Source organism: Gigantopelta aegis, chromosome 12, assembly GCF_016097555.1.
Source record: "Gigantopelta aegis isolate Gae_Host chromosome 12, Gae_host_genome, whole genome shotgun sequence".
In the NCBI taxonomy this organism is placed as follows: domain Eukaryota; kingdom Metazoa; phylum Mollusca; class Gastropoda; order Neomphalida; family Peltospiridae; genus Gigantopelta; species Gigantopelta aegis.
In genome coordinates this window covers 22,520,749-22,537,935 of record NC_054710.1, presented here as the reverse complement: position 1 = coordinate 22,537,935, position 17,187 = coordinate 22,520,749, and the positions used below count along the sequence as shown (strand labels likewise).

At 36.0% G+C, this 17,187-nt stretch overlaps 1 protein-coding gene across 1 annotated transcript in view; it reads left to right on the top strand.

The window, feature by feature from the left end:
• Positions 1–17,187, top strand: part of LOC121385749 — a 37,373-nt gene that overhangs the window by 9,413 nt on the left and 10,773 nt on the right. Inside the window, exons 2-3 of the mRNA XM_041516517.1 lie at positions 2,185–2,248; positions 5,824–6,162. Coding sequence (XP_041372451.1) covers positions 2,194–2,248; positions 5,824–6,162 — 394 coding nt within the window. The 5' untranslated portion in view covers positions 2,185–2,193. The remainder of the gene's footprint in view (positions 1–2,184; positions 2,249–5,823; positions 6,163–17,187) is intronic.

Here is a 17,187-nt window from a genome sequence, read left to right as displayed (position 1 = left end):
GAACAGCTGTTTAAAGCGAGACTATAGTGCGTATAGTAACGACGCGACCTCTATGGGGAAGATAATTTCTGGGCCTTCGCCACTGGAAGAGAAATAGAGTAGGCCCTAGGTTCATAGTCAATTAAAATAATAAGAAATGCATTAAATATATAGATATTCATATTCTAACTTCTAAACAAGAAAATTAAAATATATTGTTGTTTTAATTATTAAAAAAGCTGTAGGAAATATGTCACAGGGAATAGAAACTGAGAATACTATTTTTAAAAAGCTGTCTTTAAACACATGACAATGTATGAATAATTTACAGCTTTGTAAAATAATAGTTATTACGGTTTCCCTGTACCATGACATTTTATGACACGTTGTTCTGTGACGTACTTAGATACACTTAGTTACCATTGTATTTTGTATTTCCTAAAATTTCTAGAAATATAAACACATAATTTTTTTCTTCCCAAAAGTGGATTTTAGCTGATTTTGGATATGATGTTCTACAAAACACAACGCTTCTAATAATAGCAAAATCATTTCTATACCATTTTGTTTTCCGGGTTCAGCCCTTTTCGCCTTCAACGTCCAGACTATAAGGTCGACGACAAACACTCTTCGCACCCTTGTTTTTGCTTCGTACACAGTAAATATTAAATATCCAATGGTAATATTTTAATATGATATATTTGAATAAAGGTACTCTTTATATCTTTTCTTTTAAATTTTAAACTTGATAGCGAGTGAAATCATCCTTACCAATTGAGTCCTTATATGACGGGAATGAATTTTTTCTTAAAAAAAAACCCAACAAAAAAACTAAAAAACAACAACCTTGCAAACAATTAAAGTTGCTTTGCGTCTATACACTTTATGGCAATCTGATCTGTCGACAGGTGCTGACTTTTTTGTTGATATCTCTATGAACCGAATTATTAAGCCACCCCTACCCAAATCGGCTCAGAAATAAATAACTTGTAGGGAATTTCAGAGTATGAAAAAAAGACGTTTCCTATGGGATGGACTATAGATACTTTGAAGAAAACACACGTGAATGATACAAAACACACTAAAATTGTGACACAGAGATCACGTAATAGTGCACCTTTTTATATGATAAACTAATGGAAACTTCTATAGCAGAGTAGACATACGCAATGGTGAAAACAGTCATCGCTTAATGAGACTCGGTCGGTGGCCAACGAAATGTAGAAAGGTTCACGCCTGAAACTTACTTGTAAGCGTTGTTCAACAGCTGTTGACAACAATTAAACGTTCACCAGACAGTGTATATGTTTGATACGTTCTCTTCATTCACATTCATGAAATATAAACTAAACACAACTTGCAGAAATCCTTCCAACATAACTTAACAAGCCATCAAAATACACAGCTAAAACTAGCAGAAATGGTATCGCTTATCAAAAGTACGTCATTTAATATGTCAAATATTTGTTATCATCGAACTCGAAAATGATCAATATGTTATTAAGAAATGAATAGGTTTTGCTTCAATTTTGTTTTCCAACGTGCGCGTTGCCGTGACTGCTGTACAATAGTTCCCAGTCAGAAAGGTAGTAGGTTAAAGAGCATCTGTTTCATATATTATAGCCAGAGAAAATAAATGTTGAAGATTCACCAAGAGTTCCATAAGTGAGCATTTCCACCATATTTTCTGTTTACCAAATTAAGTGGGGCCTCCTGTCAAGGTGACGCATCAACCAGCAATATAATCAACGAACTTTCAGCCGTGACTTTACAGACAGAAATAAACGTTGGTATGACAGTGACTTTCAGCCGTGACTGTACTGACAGAAATAAACGTTGGTGCGACAGTGACTTTCAGCCGTGACTGTATAATCACAAATCAACGTTGGTGTGACAGTGACTTTCAACCGTGACTGTACAGACATAAATCAACGTTGGTGCGATAGTGATTTCCAGCTGTGACTGTACAGATATAAATAAACGTTGGTGTGGCAGTGACTTGCAGCCGTGACTGTACATACAGAAATCAACGTTGGTGCGACAGTGACATTCAGCCGTGACTACAGACAGAAATCAACGTTGGTGCGACAGTGACATTCAGCCGTGATTACAGACAGACGTCAACATTGTGTCAATGTACTAATGTTTTGATGCCTGTGTTATTGACTCATGCACACAACCACGTATCATTTATTTTATTTATAGATACTACACATGAAGTTATCAATCCTCTTTGTTGCTTTCTTCACTACCATCAAGCCTGATCTAGGTAATGTACAATTATTGAATATTTGTTATCATATACTGACACAGACATGTATTGGGCTATTTCTCGTTTCATGCAGTGCACCACGACTGGTATATCAAAGGCCGTGGTATGTTGTATCCTGTCTATGGGATGATGCATATAAAAATCCCTTACTACTAGTCTAACAGAAAAATGTAGTAAGTTTTATCTTTAACACTACATGTATATGTCAAAATTACCAAATGTTCGACATTCAATAGCCGATGATTAATATATCAATGTGCTCTATTGGTGTTGTTAAACAGGTAGACTTGTCTGGTACCTTGAATCGCACAAATTGCTTACTAACGTGCAATGTGGGTTCAAGCCTAGACGTAGCACGGTCGATCATGTTATTAGATTTGAAACGTTTTGTAGGGATGCTTTCATCTATAACCAGCATTTGGTATCGGTATGTTAAAATGAAGGGCGTAAAGGCCCTGGATATCTTAAAAGCATTGGCAAGACTGAATGGGGAGCAGACAGAAAAATTATGTTTCGACTTTATAGATCTTTAGTTTGGTCTAGCCTTGATTATGGATGCATTGTGTATGGGTCAGCAAGTAAGTCTTACTTGGAAATGATAGATCATATACACAACCAGGGACTTAGGCTTTGTCTTGGTGCTTTCAAAACATCTCCCGTAGAGAGGTTGTACATCCATGTATACAAACCTAGTTTGGGTGCTAGACGTGCAAAGCTTTCACTGCAGTATGCCTTAAAGATTAAATCAATGCCAAAACACCCTGCACATAATGCGGTGTTTCATAACAAATACGTTATTTGATGTGAAGCCGAATGCCATTCGATCATTTGATCTTCACATTAAGCAGTTTTTATCAGTTGTCAACATTGATTTATACAACATTTTGGAAACGCTTTCGTATTTTATTTTACAACCCTGGTGTATGAAACTAAAGAACATTGTATTCGATCTTGTGCATCTAAAGAAAAATCGCACAGATACAGTTATTTATAAACACCATTTCATGGAAATCCGAGAGCTGTACCATGAATACATTCCTGTTTACACAGACGGATCACGGGATATGAATTATGTGGCTTCTGCTACAGGTTTTCAATGAGACAATAATGTTCACCAGATTTCCCGATTCAGCATCAATCTTTCCTGTAGAAATTTGGGCAATCGTTAAAGCCCTGGAAGAGATTAAGGATTCCTGTGCATCCAAATACATTATTTTTACTGACTCATTTTCGAGTCTCCAAGCTCTACAGTAAATGAAATTGGAGCATGCTTTAGTTGGGATGGTGATACATAAGTGTGTCTTTTCATCCATTGCCAGTATAGATGTATTCTATTAGGTACCCAGCCATGTTAGCATTAAGGGTAATGAAAAGGCAAATGTTGCTACCAAGTCTGCTTTGAATGTCAATGTTGGTGTTCCCTACAGAGATTTTAAATTTCATATTAACCAATATATCTGTTCGACTCAGCTACATGATTGGGACGTTGTGCTTGTGAACAAGCGTTATTATATCAAGTCATGCCCTGGATAATGGCAGTCCTCCTATAGGCAGTGCAGGAAGGATGAAGTGGTCTTGTCCTGTGCCCGCATTTTCTATACATATTTGACACATTCATTTATTTTCAAGAAGGACTCTCCTCCTCAGTATGAACATTGTCAGTGTACACTAACTGTGCGCCACATTTTGGTGTAAAGGTTTTAAAACTGTATATTTCTATACAAAATTTTTAAATATACTTACCTTGATTTATGTATTGTATTGTACTTTTCCCCACAGCTCCTTACACTGTAGTTTTACATAATTTTATATAAATAATACTTCCATATACTTACCATTTATGGCACGAATAGCCGATGTGTATTTTTGTGCTGTAGTGTCGTTAAATAAACATTCATTCATTCATTTAAACAAAACAAATTTAACTCTTTTCAACCTGATTGCTCTATAGGAACATGTATATAAACTATCTTTTTGTATATCCCACCCCCTCACTATGTATATGTACACGTATGTGTGTATGTATTATGTATGTATGTATATATGTATGTATTGATGTATGAATATCTATATATTGTATGTATGTCGAGGTTGACTACTACATACACAGATATTAACGCACTGGCGCAGGGGATAATTAAATCCTTTCTGGCCTCACAAATAGTCCCATGCCATTGCTGGGACTCGAACCTGTGGCACCGATTCGCCCGCAAATTGCAAGACTAACCACGATACGCTCTGAGCTATCGAAGCTTCCATAAAAAGGAAGCTCTTTTAACTCAACCATATGCATGGGGCCTACAATCTACGCGGTCGATCCCGCTTACGTGCATGAAACAGTGGGCAGACCTGGCACTGGCTAGTATGTATTGATGTATGAATATCTATATATTGTATGTATGTCGAGGTTGACTATTACATACACATATATTAACGCACTGGCGCAGGGGATAATTAAATCCTTTCTGGCCTCACAAATTGTCCCATGCCGTTGCTGGGACTCGAACCTGTGGCACCGATTCGCCCGCAAATTGCAAGACTAACCACGTATGTATGTATGTGTGTTTTATGTATGTGTGTATGTATGTATGTATTGTGTATGTATGTATGTATGTATGTATGCATGGATGTATGGATGTATGTATTATGTATGTGTGTATGTATGCATGCATGTATGTTTGTATGTATGTATGTATGTATTGATGTATGAATATCTATATATTTTATATTTTTCGAGGTTGACTGTTACATACATAGATTTTAACGCACTGGCACCTCACAAATTGTCCCATGCCGTTGCTGGGACTCGAACCTGTGGCACCGAGCCGCCCGCAAATTGCGAGACTAACCACGATGCCCTCTGAGCTATCGAGTCATCCATAAAAAGGATGCTCTTTAACTCAACCACATGCGTGGGGCCTACAATTTACGCGGTCGATCCCGCTTACGTGCACGAAACAATGGGCAGACCTCGCACTGACTAGTATGTATTGATGTATGAATATCTATATATTGTATGTATGTCGAGGTTGACTGTTACATACATAGATTTTAACGCACTGGCACTGGGGATAATTAAATCCTTTCTGGCCTCACAAATTCTCCCACGCCGTTGCTGGGACTCGAGCCTCTGGCACCGAATCGCCCGCAAATTGCGAGACTAGCCACGATGCGCTCTGAGCTATCGAGGCATTAATAAAAAGGATGCTCTTTAACTCAACTACATGCATGGGGCCTACAATCTACGCGGTCGATCCCGCTTACGTGCACGAAACAGTGGGCAGACCTGTGGTATGTATGTGTGTATGTATTATGCATGTATTCATGCGTCAGGGAACATTTTGTTCAGTATCGCGTTGCAAATCGTTACACAATGATAAAACATTGCTAATAAATTTTCATTTGAATAGAAATATCACTAATCAAGATTTTTGAAAACAAAATATTCCCTGTATGTGTGTGTGTGCGTGTGAGAGTGTGCGCGCGCGCGTGCTTGCGTGTTGATAACTGCGTATACATGTATGTTTTAATATATAATAGTTATCTTTATTCACTTATTTGCTTATTTCTAGGGGAAGGAGGTAACATAACCAGTAACTGCACGGAGCACGGAATCATTGGGCAGATGGCAAACTTAACGTGTTATGGATATTTTAGAGTAGAAATATATTGGGTTCGACCAGCAGATGCTGATATAGTAAGATGGTGTGACAATCGCAAACTAGCGTGTAAATCAAAGCCCGGATACACCAGTCCCACGGATGGAGATCTAAACAAAGACACTTTGGTGATATTGTCCTTAGGTCAAAAAGATATTGGTCTGTGGACATGCCAAGATGAAGATAAAAATGGATCAATTCACCACTCAATTGCTAAATGTCGGATAACCGCAACAAACAAAACACAGGATGGTTCGTATGCTTCCTTACACTCCTTAAAAATCCTTGAATATTGTGAAGCTATTTTCCAGTACTTGAAAGTCCAGGAAAATCGTGATTGTTGCACGCTAGACTGTCCTGGATATTTGACAACATGTTGTCAGTTTCAAAACGGATGACTGCTAACGTTTTATGAACTTTATTTTCCCGTTCATATAATCTGTATTTGAACATTTTATCTGGCCCCAAATCAGGATCCGAACGCTGACGTTTTCTAAACTTACTTTTCGCGTTCTTATATTCACAGTTCGAACATTTTATCTGGCCCCAACTCAGGATGTGATCGACACAGAGTTCCTTTAGTTTATTTATACTGGCCATGCGTGGGTTAAAATGATTGCCTTAGGTTTCGCTACACAGATGTCATCTGCCATTGAAACCCATGTTAAATTGTCCAACTTCAAATGAAGATTGCTAATACAATGGGTTCTCGTTGCCACTAACAACATACACCATTGCGAACATACATTAAATAAGCATTTACTTTCACTCCAAAAGTGGGAACATTGCCGTCTCGGTTTTTTGCTATATGACCGCAGCTGCCTGTAGTAACGGTCTGAACAAGTGGTTCATTAACCGGTTTTCTCAGGCTGTCTCTTCTGCTATTCAAAATAGCATGGGCACAATCCAGCTAGAATATTTACCATTAAACGTATACATTGTTTAAATTCTTCCCCAACTACTAGAAGTGAATATGTGAACCACAACATATGTCAGAATTGGGAACTATAGTGGACAGTGGTGAATGAACTCTCACCTGGAAGTGAACTGTATAGTGAGACCTTACTCCGATTCCACAGAAAAAAACACTTGATAATGTTTTGCGGTGGTTTTCTTTTTCGTTTTGTTTTTGTTTTTGTTTTAATTTTACGCCCAACATTAAACTAATTTTAATTCAGTAATAGATATAGTCCAGGGCCCCGTTCCACGAAGCGATCTTAGCACTAAGATCACCTTAGTGCATAAGGTAGCTATGCACTTAAGGTGATCTTAGGGCTAAGATCGCTTTGTGGAACGGGGCCCAGGACGCCAGGTCACACACGTTGTCGTAGCAACCCAAGTATTCAACAGGTTTGATAGTTGGCCCTAGGAATGTTTTAGGACTGGTAGTAATTCCAAATTGTGGTATCACTAATTAGCTACAGCAATTTTAACTCAGGGGGTCTAGGCCGGGTGTGTAGAATAAAATTGTCAGGCAACACAATACAAAACCTTGCAATTTGATACCCACAATTGGGGGTTTTGTGGTTTTGAAGTCTATTATTGGGTCTTAGGTGGAATGGGATTCAGTTTGAACTACCCATGTTAATCTCGATATTGCACCACCGTTTAAATCCGAGATGGCTGCCAATATGGCTTCCAGAATGTGAAAATTGGATTTCTTCTCATCCTACATCATCTAGAGTAAAACAGTATTGATGTCACTGTCTTGTTATGGGTTACAAACTTCATTTATGAGAACTTCTTGCTAACTGGAATATTGCTTGATCATTAAGATCCAAGATGGCTACCAAAATCGCTACCAAAAGAAAGAAATGGCCACATCTTGTTTTGTGTTTCACCCCAAACAATATTTTTTATTTCAACTATGGGGTTTTAATGTTTCTGGAATTCATCCGACACATCCACTAGTTAATACAGACATACTTTGTCATTATTTGAAATCAAGATGGCTACCACGCTGCCTGTAAAAACTAAAGTTGTTTTCAGAAAAGGTCAAATGAAACGCTTATAATTGAATTTCCATGCCAGTATGGGGATCTTAGCTCGGAAGTGTAAAAATGAGGCTGGTGAACGGCATACAATGATAGGTCAGTATATTGAACATAGTCTCTTATGTGGAACAAAGAAAATGTCAAAACACTTTAATCTAGCTATAACCACGAATCAGGCTGTGACCATTTTACACCGTATGGGGCATAGTGCTTCAAATGATGATATTGAGGGAGTAGATACAACTTTAACATTGAAAGTGTTGGCACAGTTTGAAAACTATGGCGTCGTTATTCCTGCAAACATTGTTCCAAATATGTTCGTTCAAATGGCTGCTGACAATAATGATATCCTTGAAGAAATATTAGATTGTAAAAACACAACTTGCTCAACCACCTTAATGATATATCGAAGGATAGTTTGGTCCAAAGCTAAAGTGAGTCACCATTTTATAAGACAAAGGGATTTTAAATCGAGCAAATATTTTGGAGTGTGGCATGCTAGGTAATATATGTTTTTATTGGCACTATAAAGAATGACTGGTACGAGTGTCATCATTCATTTAAAGAACACTCTTTAAACATGTATTTGGCATGGTCATAGTAATATGCCACACACAGTTATTACAATAGACTATGATCAAATGTTGAATACACATCGGCAGACTGTGTCAGGCTGGACAGGTATCAATGCACTTGTATCACAGCCTAATCCATCTCTTACACACATTGGCTACTGTCCTATGATTCCAGAATCTCCAACTGAATTCAGTACTATATACCCGGTCAAGAAGCAAGTACAGGCAATGACAACGAAATTGGGGCAAACAGATTCTGTTATTACATTTGACTTGATCATTTAAATTGAAATGTTCACATATTATAGATGTATCCTAATATTAATGGAATGTCCCAAAACAAAAATCATAGGTTACCGGACAAATTTTTTTTATCCATGGACAATAAAGTGAATAGGTGTATGAATCACTATGACATTTCTTTTTTTATCTGTGTGTAGTCAAATTAATCATATTTAATCTTAAACGTTTCTGTAATGCAACAAAGAGGACGGTAGTTGTGCTGCTTAAAATGACACCCAGCAGACACACACGTACATATCTTCACTACAAAAACAGAGTTTTAAATACATTGGCACTAAAGGAAAACAGTTACTGTTTAAAACATTTACTGACTATTTTCTTTAGAATTGTATACAAAATCTAAAAGTCATTACACCGTGTTCATTTTTGCACATATAGTAATGCTGGATGAGTAAATTAATATAATAATACAAAAATGTATTGCCACCGTTGAATCCTTTTTACAGTCAGAACTTGAAATATCCCATACATAGATACAAATGTATACTAAGTCCACCATAAATCGTTTCAGCACTTTAGTTTTAAAACACAGTATTAGTTGAGTGATCATCTATGTTCTTAAACACATAAACAGTACAAATAACATTATTTCCCATTAAACAAATTCATAATGGTTTGGGTGGGACTAGGGTCGGGGTGGAGAATGGAGGGGGGGGGGGGATCCGATTCCAGGGGACGCCAATCTTCTGTTCTGTGGACAGACCTAATTGTGCAAGATGGCTACCAATATATTACACAGGCATGAACCACCCCACCCCCCTCCCCCCACCCCACACACACATACACACAAACACACACGCAGTTCATGAAAGGAAATCATTAACTAGCTGTGCTAGCACTAGTGCCTTTTTCTGACATTAAGTTCATAGATACTTACAAACATGATTAACTAGTGTTTAGCGAGTTAAATGAATACCAATTTCTAATTGTGCAGGTACACACATTTACAAAGTCGTATCTTATAGTATAATGCAAGATCTGGCCTCCTTTTTATTTTGGTAGCTATCTTGGATTTTTATGATGCTGCAATATTCCAGTTAACAAGACATTGTCTTCAACATGTTTTGTTGTGGGTAATAAACACATGTAGTATCCAATTTCCGTGTTTTGGTGGCCATCTTGGATGTCATCTTGGATATTATTAAATTGTCAAGGGTGCCAAGATTTCATGCCCTGGATTCTCAATCAGTACTCTTCAAAGGTACAAAAACCACAACGAACTGTTGTGGGTACAAAATTACAAATGTTTGTGCTCTGCCGCCTGACTATTGGAATTTACGTACCCGAGTCAGACCCCCCCCCCCCCCCACCCCCACACACACACACACACACACATACACACATTTCAAATGGTGGTAGATAATTAGTGATACCACAATTTGGTAGTATTACCGGCCGTAAAATATTCCTAGGACCATGCCCAAACTAAACCAACCATCTAACATTCTAAGTACTCAGGGTGTTACGTTCTAGGCATATTTGAGAAAGAAAGACAAAATAATAACGCACACACGCAAAGCGGTAACCTATGAATGATGTTACCACTATTGGCGCTAACGGTGAGTTTTATTTGTCAAATACACGTTTTATCAGATATTGTTAGCATTATTTGCTTTGTAATATTTTTTTTTCCCTTTTCTTTTCATTCTTTGTTTTGGTTTTCCTTTCTTTTCTTTTCCTTCGTTGTGTTCTTTCTAAATTCTATGTGGCATGCATCATGATACTGTAACCATGGTAATTAACTTGATATTGATAAAATAGATATTGTAAAAACAATGGTGTACAACGATAAAAAGAAAACCCACAAAAACACATGGCCCGTATGTCAATTAAAACATTTATAGTGTTCTTAATTTATGGCGTCATGCCCAGAATATATATCGAAGTGTCTTCTGCATGTGCATGCTTATTTTGACGTACTATTGAGTGACATCAGTAAAAAAAGTGAGGTCAAACATCAATCGTGTTTCTGTGAAAGCAAATAAGGGCGCTACAATTTGAAAACGTAAACTACGGATGTGGATAATTATAGTTTTACTTTTAAAATATGGCTATTACAACTATATATATATATATATATATTAGTCATTATTATATTTGAATAAATATTTAAAAATATTTAGAAAAAGAAATTTGAAATAGAAATAACCAAAGCTGACCGCTAAATCACTAAAATAATTATAAAAACAGTTGTTGCACCTATATCCTTTGTTTTATGATGTTTTGTGTGTCTATACTTGAAAATAGTAAATAATACGACTCAACCGTGCACGGGGGAGGGGGGTAGGTCGAGTGTAACCACGTGTGTACTTTTGATTGCGTCAAACATGTAGATTTTTCTGCATTGTTGGTTCAAGTAAAAATTAAAACGTTTCTTCAATTAATAATTATAACAAAATTACAAAACAGTTTTAAAATATACTAAAACAATTATTAAGTACTTCAAATCACCAGGGACCCATGCCACTACATGTGTAGTAGTCCATGAATTTTGAAAAGTACCTGGAATGTCCTGCACTTTGATTAAGCTGCAAGTCTATGTACACGTGCTTAGTGTAATTTAAAAAAGAAAATTAAGTAATAATGTTTATGTAACTTGTCAGTAAAATAATACAGCAGTAGGCCTATGCATTATGTAGACCTACATGTAACATGTCAGTTGAATAATACAGCAGTAGGCCTATGTATTATGTAGACATACATGTAATTTGTCAGTTGAATAATACAGCAGTAGGCCTATGCATTATGTAGACCTACATGTAACATGTCAGTTGAATACTACAGCAGTAGACCTATGTATTATGTAGACATACATGTAATTTGTCAGTTGAATAATACAGCGGTAGGCCTATGTAGTATGCAGACCTACATGTAACCTGTCAGTTGAATAATACAGCTATAGGTCTATGTATTATGTAGACCTACATGTAACCTTGTCAGTTGAATAATACAGCGGTAGGCCTATGTATTATGTTGACCTATATGTAACTTGTCAGTTGAATAATATAGCAGTAGGCCTATGTATTATGTAGACCTACATGTAACCTATCAGTTTAATAATACAGCAGTAGGCCTATGTATTATGTAGGTATACTTGTCATTTTAGCTTAGTCTAGTTATTCCATACAATGTCATCTTTTTGAAATTATAGTTCATCAAAGATTTCATATTATGCAAATTATAATAAACAACATTATTACTGAAATATATCTTTCTTTTATTTTTTTTATGAATGGAAAAAAATGCTCCCTGAGCCCCCTAGTATCTTCGCTCCCATCTGGTATTCAGTTCACATTAAATTATTTTACCAACCCTCTGAACTCAAATACCGAGGAAACATTACCCAGATATCCTATATCCAACACGCTATCATGACATGATACAAATTGCATTTTTATTTTCTAGTTAAGGTATCGCTGTTACGTTTACAACATTTTGAAACGTGTAAAAGGAACCTATTAATCGATACCGTTTAAACGGTCAAATATTTAACTATCTAGGGTCTGTGTTTGTGATCATTATAGGTAAAATACTTGAAGAATAATAACCATAACAAAATTACTAAGACTAATATATAACCTTGCGATAATTGTTTCTTAAATATCGTCACTGTGCTAAACTTCAACTTTATAACAATACGGATTATATCTTTGTTTTTTGCAAGTGAATTAATTAGAATTAGTTAATTGGTAATCTGACGTCTGCCGTTGTATCCACATAGAGACTTGCTAATCAAACCAATTTTAGACAGGAAAATTATAAACTAGTCCAAAGACGAAATACATTTAGTAATACAAGTTATCCACAACAGTACACAAGACAAGACAAAGATCACCAAAGGTTCACCAAAGGTAAATAACGACTCATTTGATTACTAATTTGTTTCGAAATAAATAATATAGAAACTAAACATATTAATTTTCAATAAATTCAAAATTGTCAGATATATACTGATATTAGAAAGTAAGCTTGACATTCACATAGCCAAAACCATGTCGGCAACAGTGCCTGGATTCGAACTCAAGATAAATTGCATGTGAACTACAACTGCTTCAGACGACATCAACGTTAATCACTGATTCTACGCATTTACAAACTATTGTAAAAGCCAAAGACCTATCTGATGGGTGAAACATCTTGCAGTGAGCATTGCTCAGACAACGTGAATGCTAACCAAGTGACTCAGGGAAATTACGGTGCAAACTTTGTCTTAACTAATGTATTCACTAGACACGAGGATGTGTCTTTCGTTGGACGGTGGGTAACTGTCACAGTGCTTAACTTCAACTTTATAACAATTCAGAGTACATCTTTATTTTTACAAGAGCATTACTTAGAATTAGTTAATTGGTAATATGTTGTCTGCCATGGTGTCCACTTAGTAACTTGCCAGGCAAACCAATTTGTTAAGCACTAATTAAATATGTAACGAGCAATCTTATACAACGCTGTTTAATTGTTGACATGAGTTTTGCAGGCACCTGAGTGAGTACACCATGACAGCTACATAATACATGCATACGTGTTTAGTATGTGTGTTATAAATAAGGATAATTTACCATTGATGCATAGACTCGGGGAGAACAGATTCTGTTAAGACGCCTTGAAGTTCTCTGACAAAACACAAACTCTACTGGAAGACAGACTCGGGGAGAATATATTCTGTCCACACACCTTGAAGTTCTCTGACAAAGCACAAACTCTATTGGAAGATCCGACTGACACTTGTACCATAACTTATTATTACATGTTGGGTTGAGAATAACAACCTACAAACCAACTTGTATCTTCTGCTATTCAAAACAAAAACAAACAAAAAAGGAAAATTGAACTCTTAATATCTATACCATACTTGAACTTTACAAAAATCGTGAAGTGTATTAACTTTCCACATGAAATCTTCATTAAACATGCTTTCTTTGTTTATATTCCGTTTTCTCTTCCTTTTTCTTTCTTTGTTTCTTTGTTTCTTTCTTTATTTCTTTCTTTATTTTTTTTTATTTTATTATTTTTTTTTTTTGACTAGTCTGATTTTATTATCAATTAAACTGAATACATCATAGTTTAGCATAAAATTGTCAATCGGGAGTCGGGATATTATATATCGGGAATATTACTGCATTTTGTGACTATTAACTAGAGTATCCTCGCATTATTTCTATTATATGTAATATAATAATGCTAGAGGAGACGCAAGCCATATCACTATCTGAATGTGCCAACGCTGTGGAATATTTGCTGAATATCAATTGATGTAACTGCGGCCACATCAGAAGCATATTTCACGATACCACATAAATACTTGAAAACTAGTTAATGATGCAGGATATCTGTTTTAGCCTATGGAAGCATGGATGGAGAATTCCCTTTCAGCCAGGATGGGATAAAGCCAATATTCTATTTTCTCAACTGGATGTAACCTTTATTCTTTAGTGCATCTAAAACTGAGGGAAAGTAATATTCTATTAATTCTATAGCTCAGCTATATTTAATCATCTAGTTATGATACCATATCTACAGAATTTTATGCTTTTTAATAATGCTTGAAAAGGCACAAGGAAGGCTACCTTTTTAAAACATAATAATAGAAATTAAAAAAATATATATTGCAATTAATTTAACACTAAAAACAGGGCATAACATTTGACAGAAACGATTTCGTCGTTCATCTATCAGTTATGCAAAACCAATATCAACATAAACGACGGATCATTCGTGCAAAAGTTGTAATCGTTCGTCAGAAAATTTAAAGAGACATGTTGGCTAATCATATCACTGTTTCTGGAAGAAAATAATAAGATACCGGGCATACATCGCCTGTATGAGAAAGATACAAAGTAATCTGTTTGAAATCAGCATTGCATTCGATAGCAACGTAGTTCCAAAATGTTCCCTATTGATACCCAGTGCTATGTCCATGATAATCCTATACTGTGTACAACATTAAAGTGAGAATTACTCGCGTTTCAGTCATAGTAAGAGTTCCAAAAATTTCATATGAAACTAATTTAGCGACAATGAAACATTAGCGCAAGAAATCATTCGATCGATAAGTGGATCGCGAAAATGTAAAAAATGCTTCCGGGAAATCCTTGTCTATGATCAAATCATTCAGATTTGTTTTTAAAACCAATAATTAAACTCCTGTAAATTATTAAATTGATGGGAGCGAGTGGGGGGTAAGTAAAGGACAAAATGCAAATGGTTAATACACAATTTTTATTTTAATAGTTTGTATTCATCCAGGTACGGACTGAGCGAGAAGCACTACGGAAAACGCATCCTAATGGACACTACGTTGCATTAATCTGGGGGATTCCCATTTCATTTCTATCTAAGCAACAACCACATCGTCCCCCCCCCCCCCCCACGACCCCCGGGAACTTTCAAAATGCGATTCTCAGGACCGCAAATCGGTGCTGTTTACCTGCCTATGAGCCCGGCGCCCAGACGTAATTTAATAAAACAAAAAATTAGATAAAATATTACAAATAAATGATACATGGTGAATCAAATATTTAGATACCAAATCTCCATCACATAGGCCATTAATAACCTATCTATAGTTATTTATATTGTTTATTTGGAAAAATTTTTTGGGATAAAAAACAATATTGTTTTTACAATTCATTTTTTAATTCATTTCTGTTATTTGTATATTTATTCCAGAAGAATAAAACATGGTTTACATCTTCTACAACAACAATGGGTGCAATTAAAACTGCAACTTTTTTTAACCCAATTTAGTTTGGTTTAAAGCAACTGAAACAAACATAACACAGTAATTATTTTAGTAGATTTAATACCCAAAACATAGGACCATGTGATGTTCTCTGTTCTAGCAACTAGTCGTCTACCGCTGGTCCAACCACGCCAACCACCACGTCAAACACGCCAGTGTAAGCACTAATTAATTTGTAACGAGCAGTCTCAGGAGAATAGCCAAAATGATTTTGTTTTGTATGCAGATCTTTGCAGGACACCATGACAAACTGCACAAAATGCATGGGTATCATTCGTCTGTCGGTTATGCAAAACCAATTTACCATTGATGCATAGAGATCGGGGAAACAGAAGCTGTAATTATTCTTGAAGTTCTCTAAAAAAACATAAACTCTACTCATATCACTAACTTTCAAGAAAATAATCTGATCACAGGTCTTCAATTGTTCAACAAAAAAAAGATGCATGGAAATAGACTCGGGAAATCAGCATATTCTGTCCAGATATCTCGAAGAAGTTTCTCTGACAAAGCACAAACGTTCCCTTTGGAGTCATTTCGAGTACGTGCATACATCAAATACTGTTTATTATTACGGATTGGCTTGAGTTAACAGCCTACAAACCAGTTCCATTCTTCTGTGATTCAGAAATCAAAAATTTAGGAAAATTGAACATTAATATGTACAACCATATTTTGAATTTACAAAGATGTGTAAATTCTAATCAAGAAAGTGTAAGTAAACTTTCCACATGTAATCTTCATTAAACAGGCTTTATTGGCCAATATATTTTCCGAATTTTCGATACTTTCCGTTCAGACACGAATTTTAATTTTGTTTTGCTTTTTGGAAATCCCTGTCTTATCATTTTATCGTCAATTAAACTGAACCAACAAAAAGTTCCCATAAATTGTCGATGGGGTAGTGTGGATGTAAATGGCATATTACTGCAAGTTTGTGACTATTAACTACAGTTTATCCTCGCATTATTTCTAATAGGTCATATAATGATGGAGAGGAAACACAAGCCATATCACTCATCTGAATGTGCTGAACGCTGTAGAACATTTGCTGAATATCAATTGACTAAAACCACGCAAACCAACATATTGCATACTTCAAAATATCTCATTAAGGCCTTGCTTTTGTAGTTAATTAATGCAGGTATCTGTTACAGCCTATGGAAGCATGTTAGAAAGCCAATTGTTCAGTCAGGATAGGTCAAATACCAAATTCTATTTTTTTTTTCCGAATCGTATGTAACCTTTATTCTTTAGTGCATCAGAAAACTGAGGTTTCAAGTGATATTATAGTATTACTTTAGCTTAGCTCCCCCCCCCATCCCCCCCCCCCCACCCTACCCCCCCCCCCCCAATAAAAACACAAAACAAAAAACAACAAGTCCACAAAAACAAACAAAAAAAGAGAAACAAACCTGCAACATCTGACCATGCAACGTTCTCTGTTCTAGCAACTAGTTCTACCGCTGGTCCAACCACGCCGACCACCACGCCAACCATCAAGCCAACCACGTCAGGTATGTTTTTATTAATTTGTAATTACCCAGGATAACAAGCAGTATATAGTTTTGTTTTCTTCAGACTTTTACAGGGCATACAATTTGACAGGAACGATTTTGTCGTTCCTCTGTCGGTTATGCAAAACCAATATCAACATAAACAA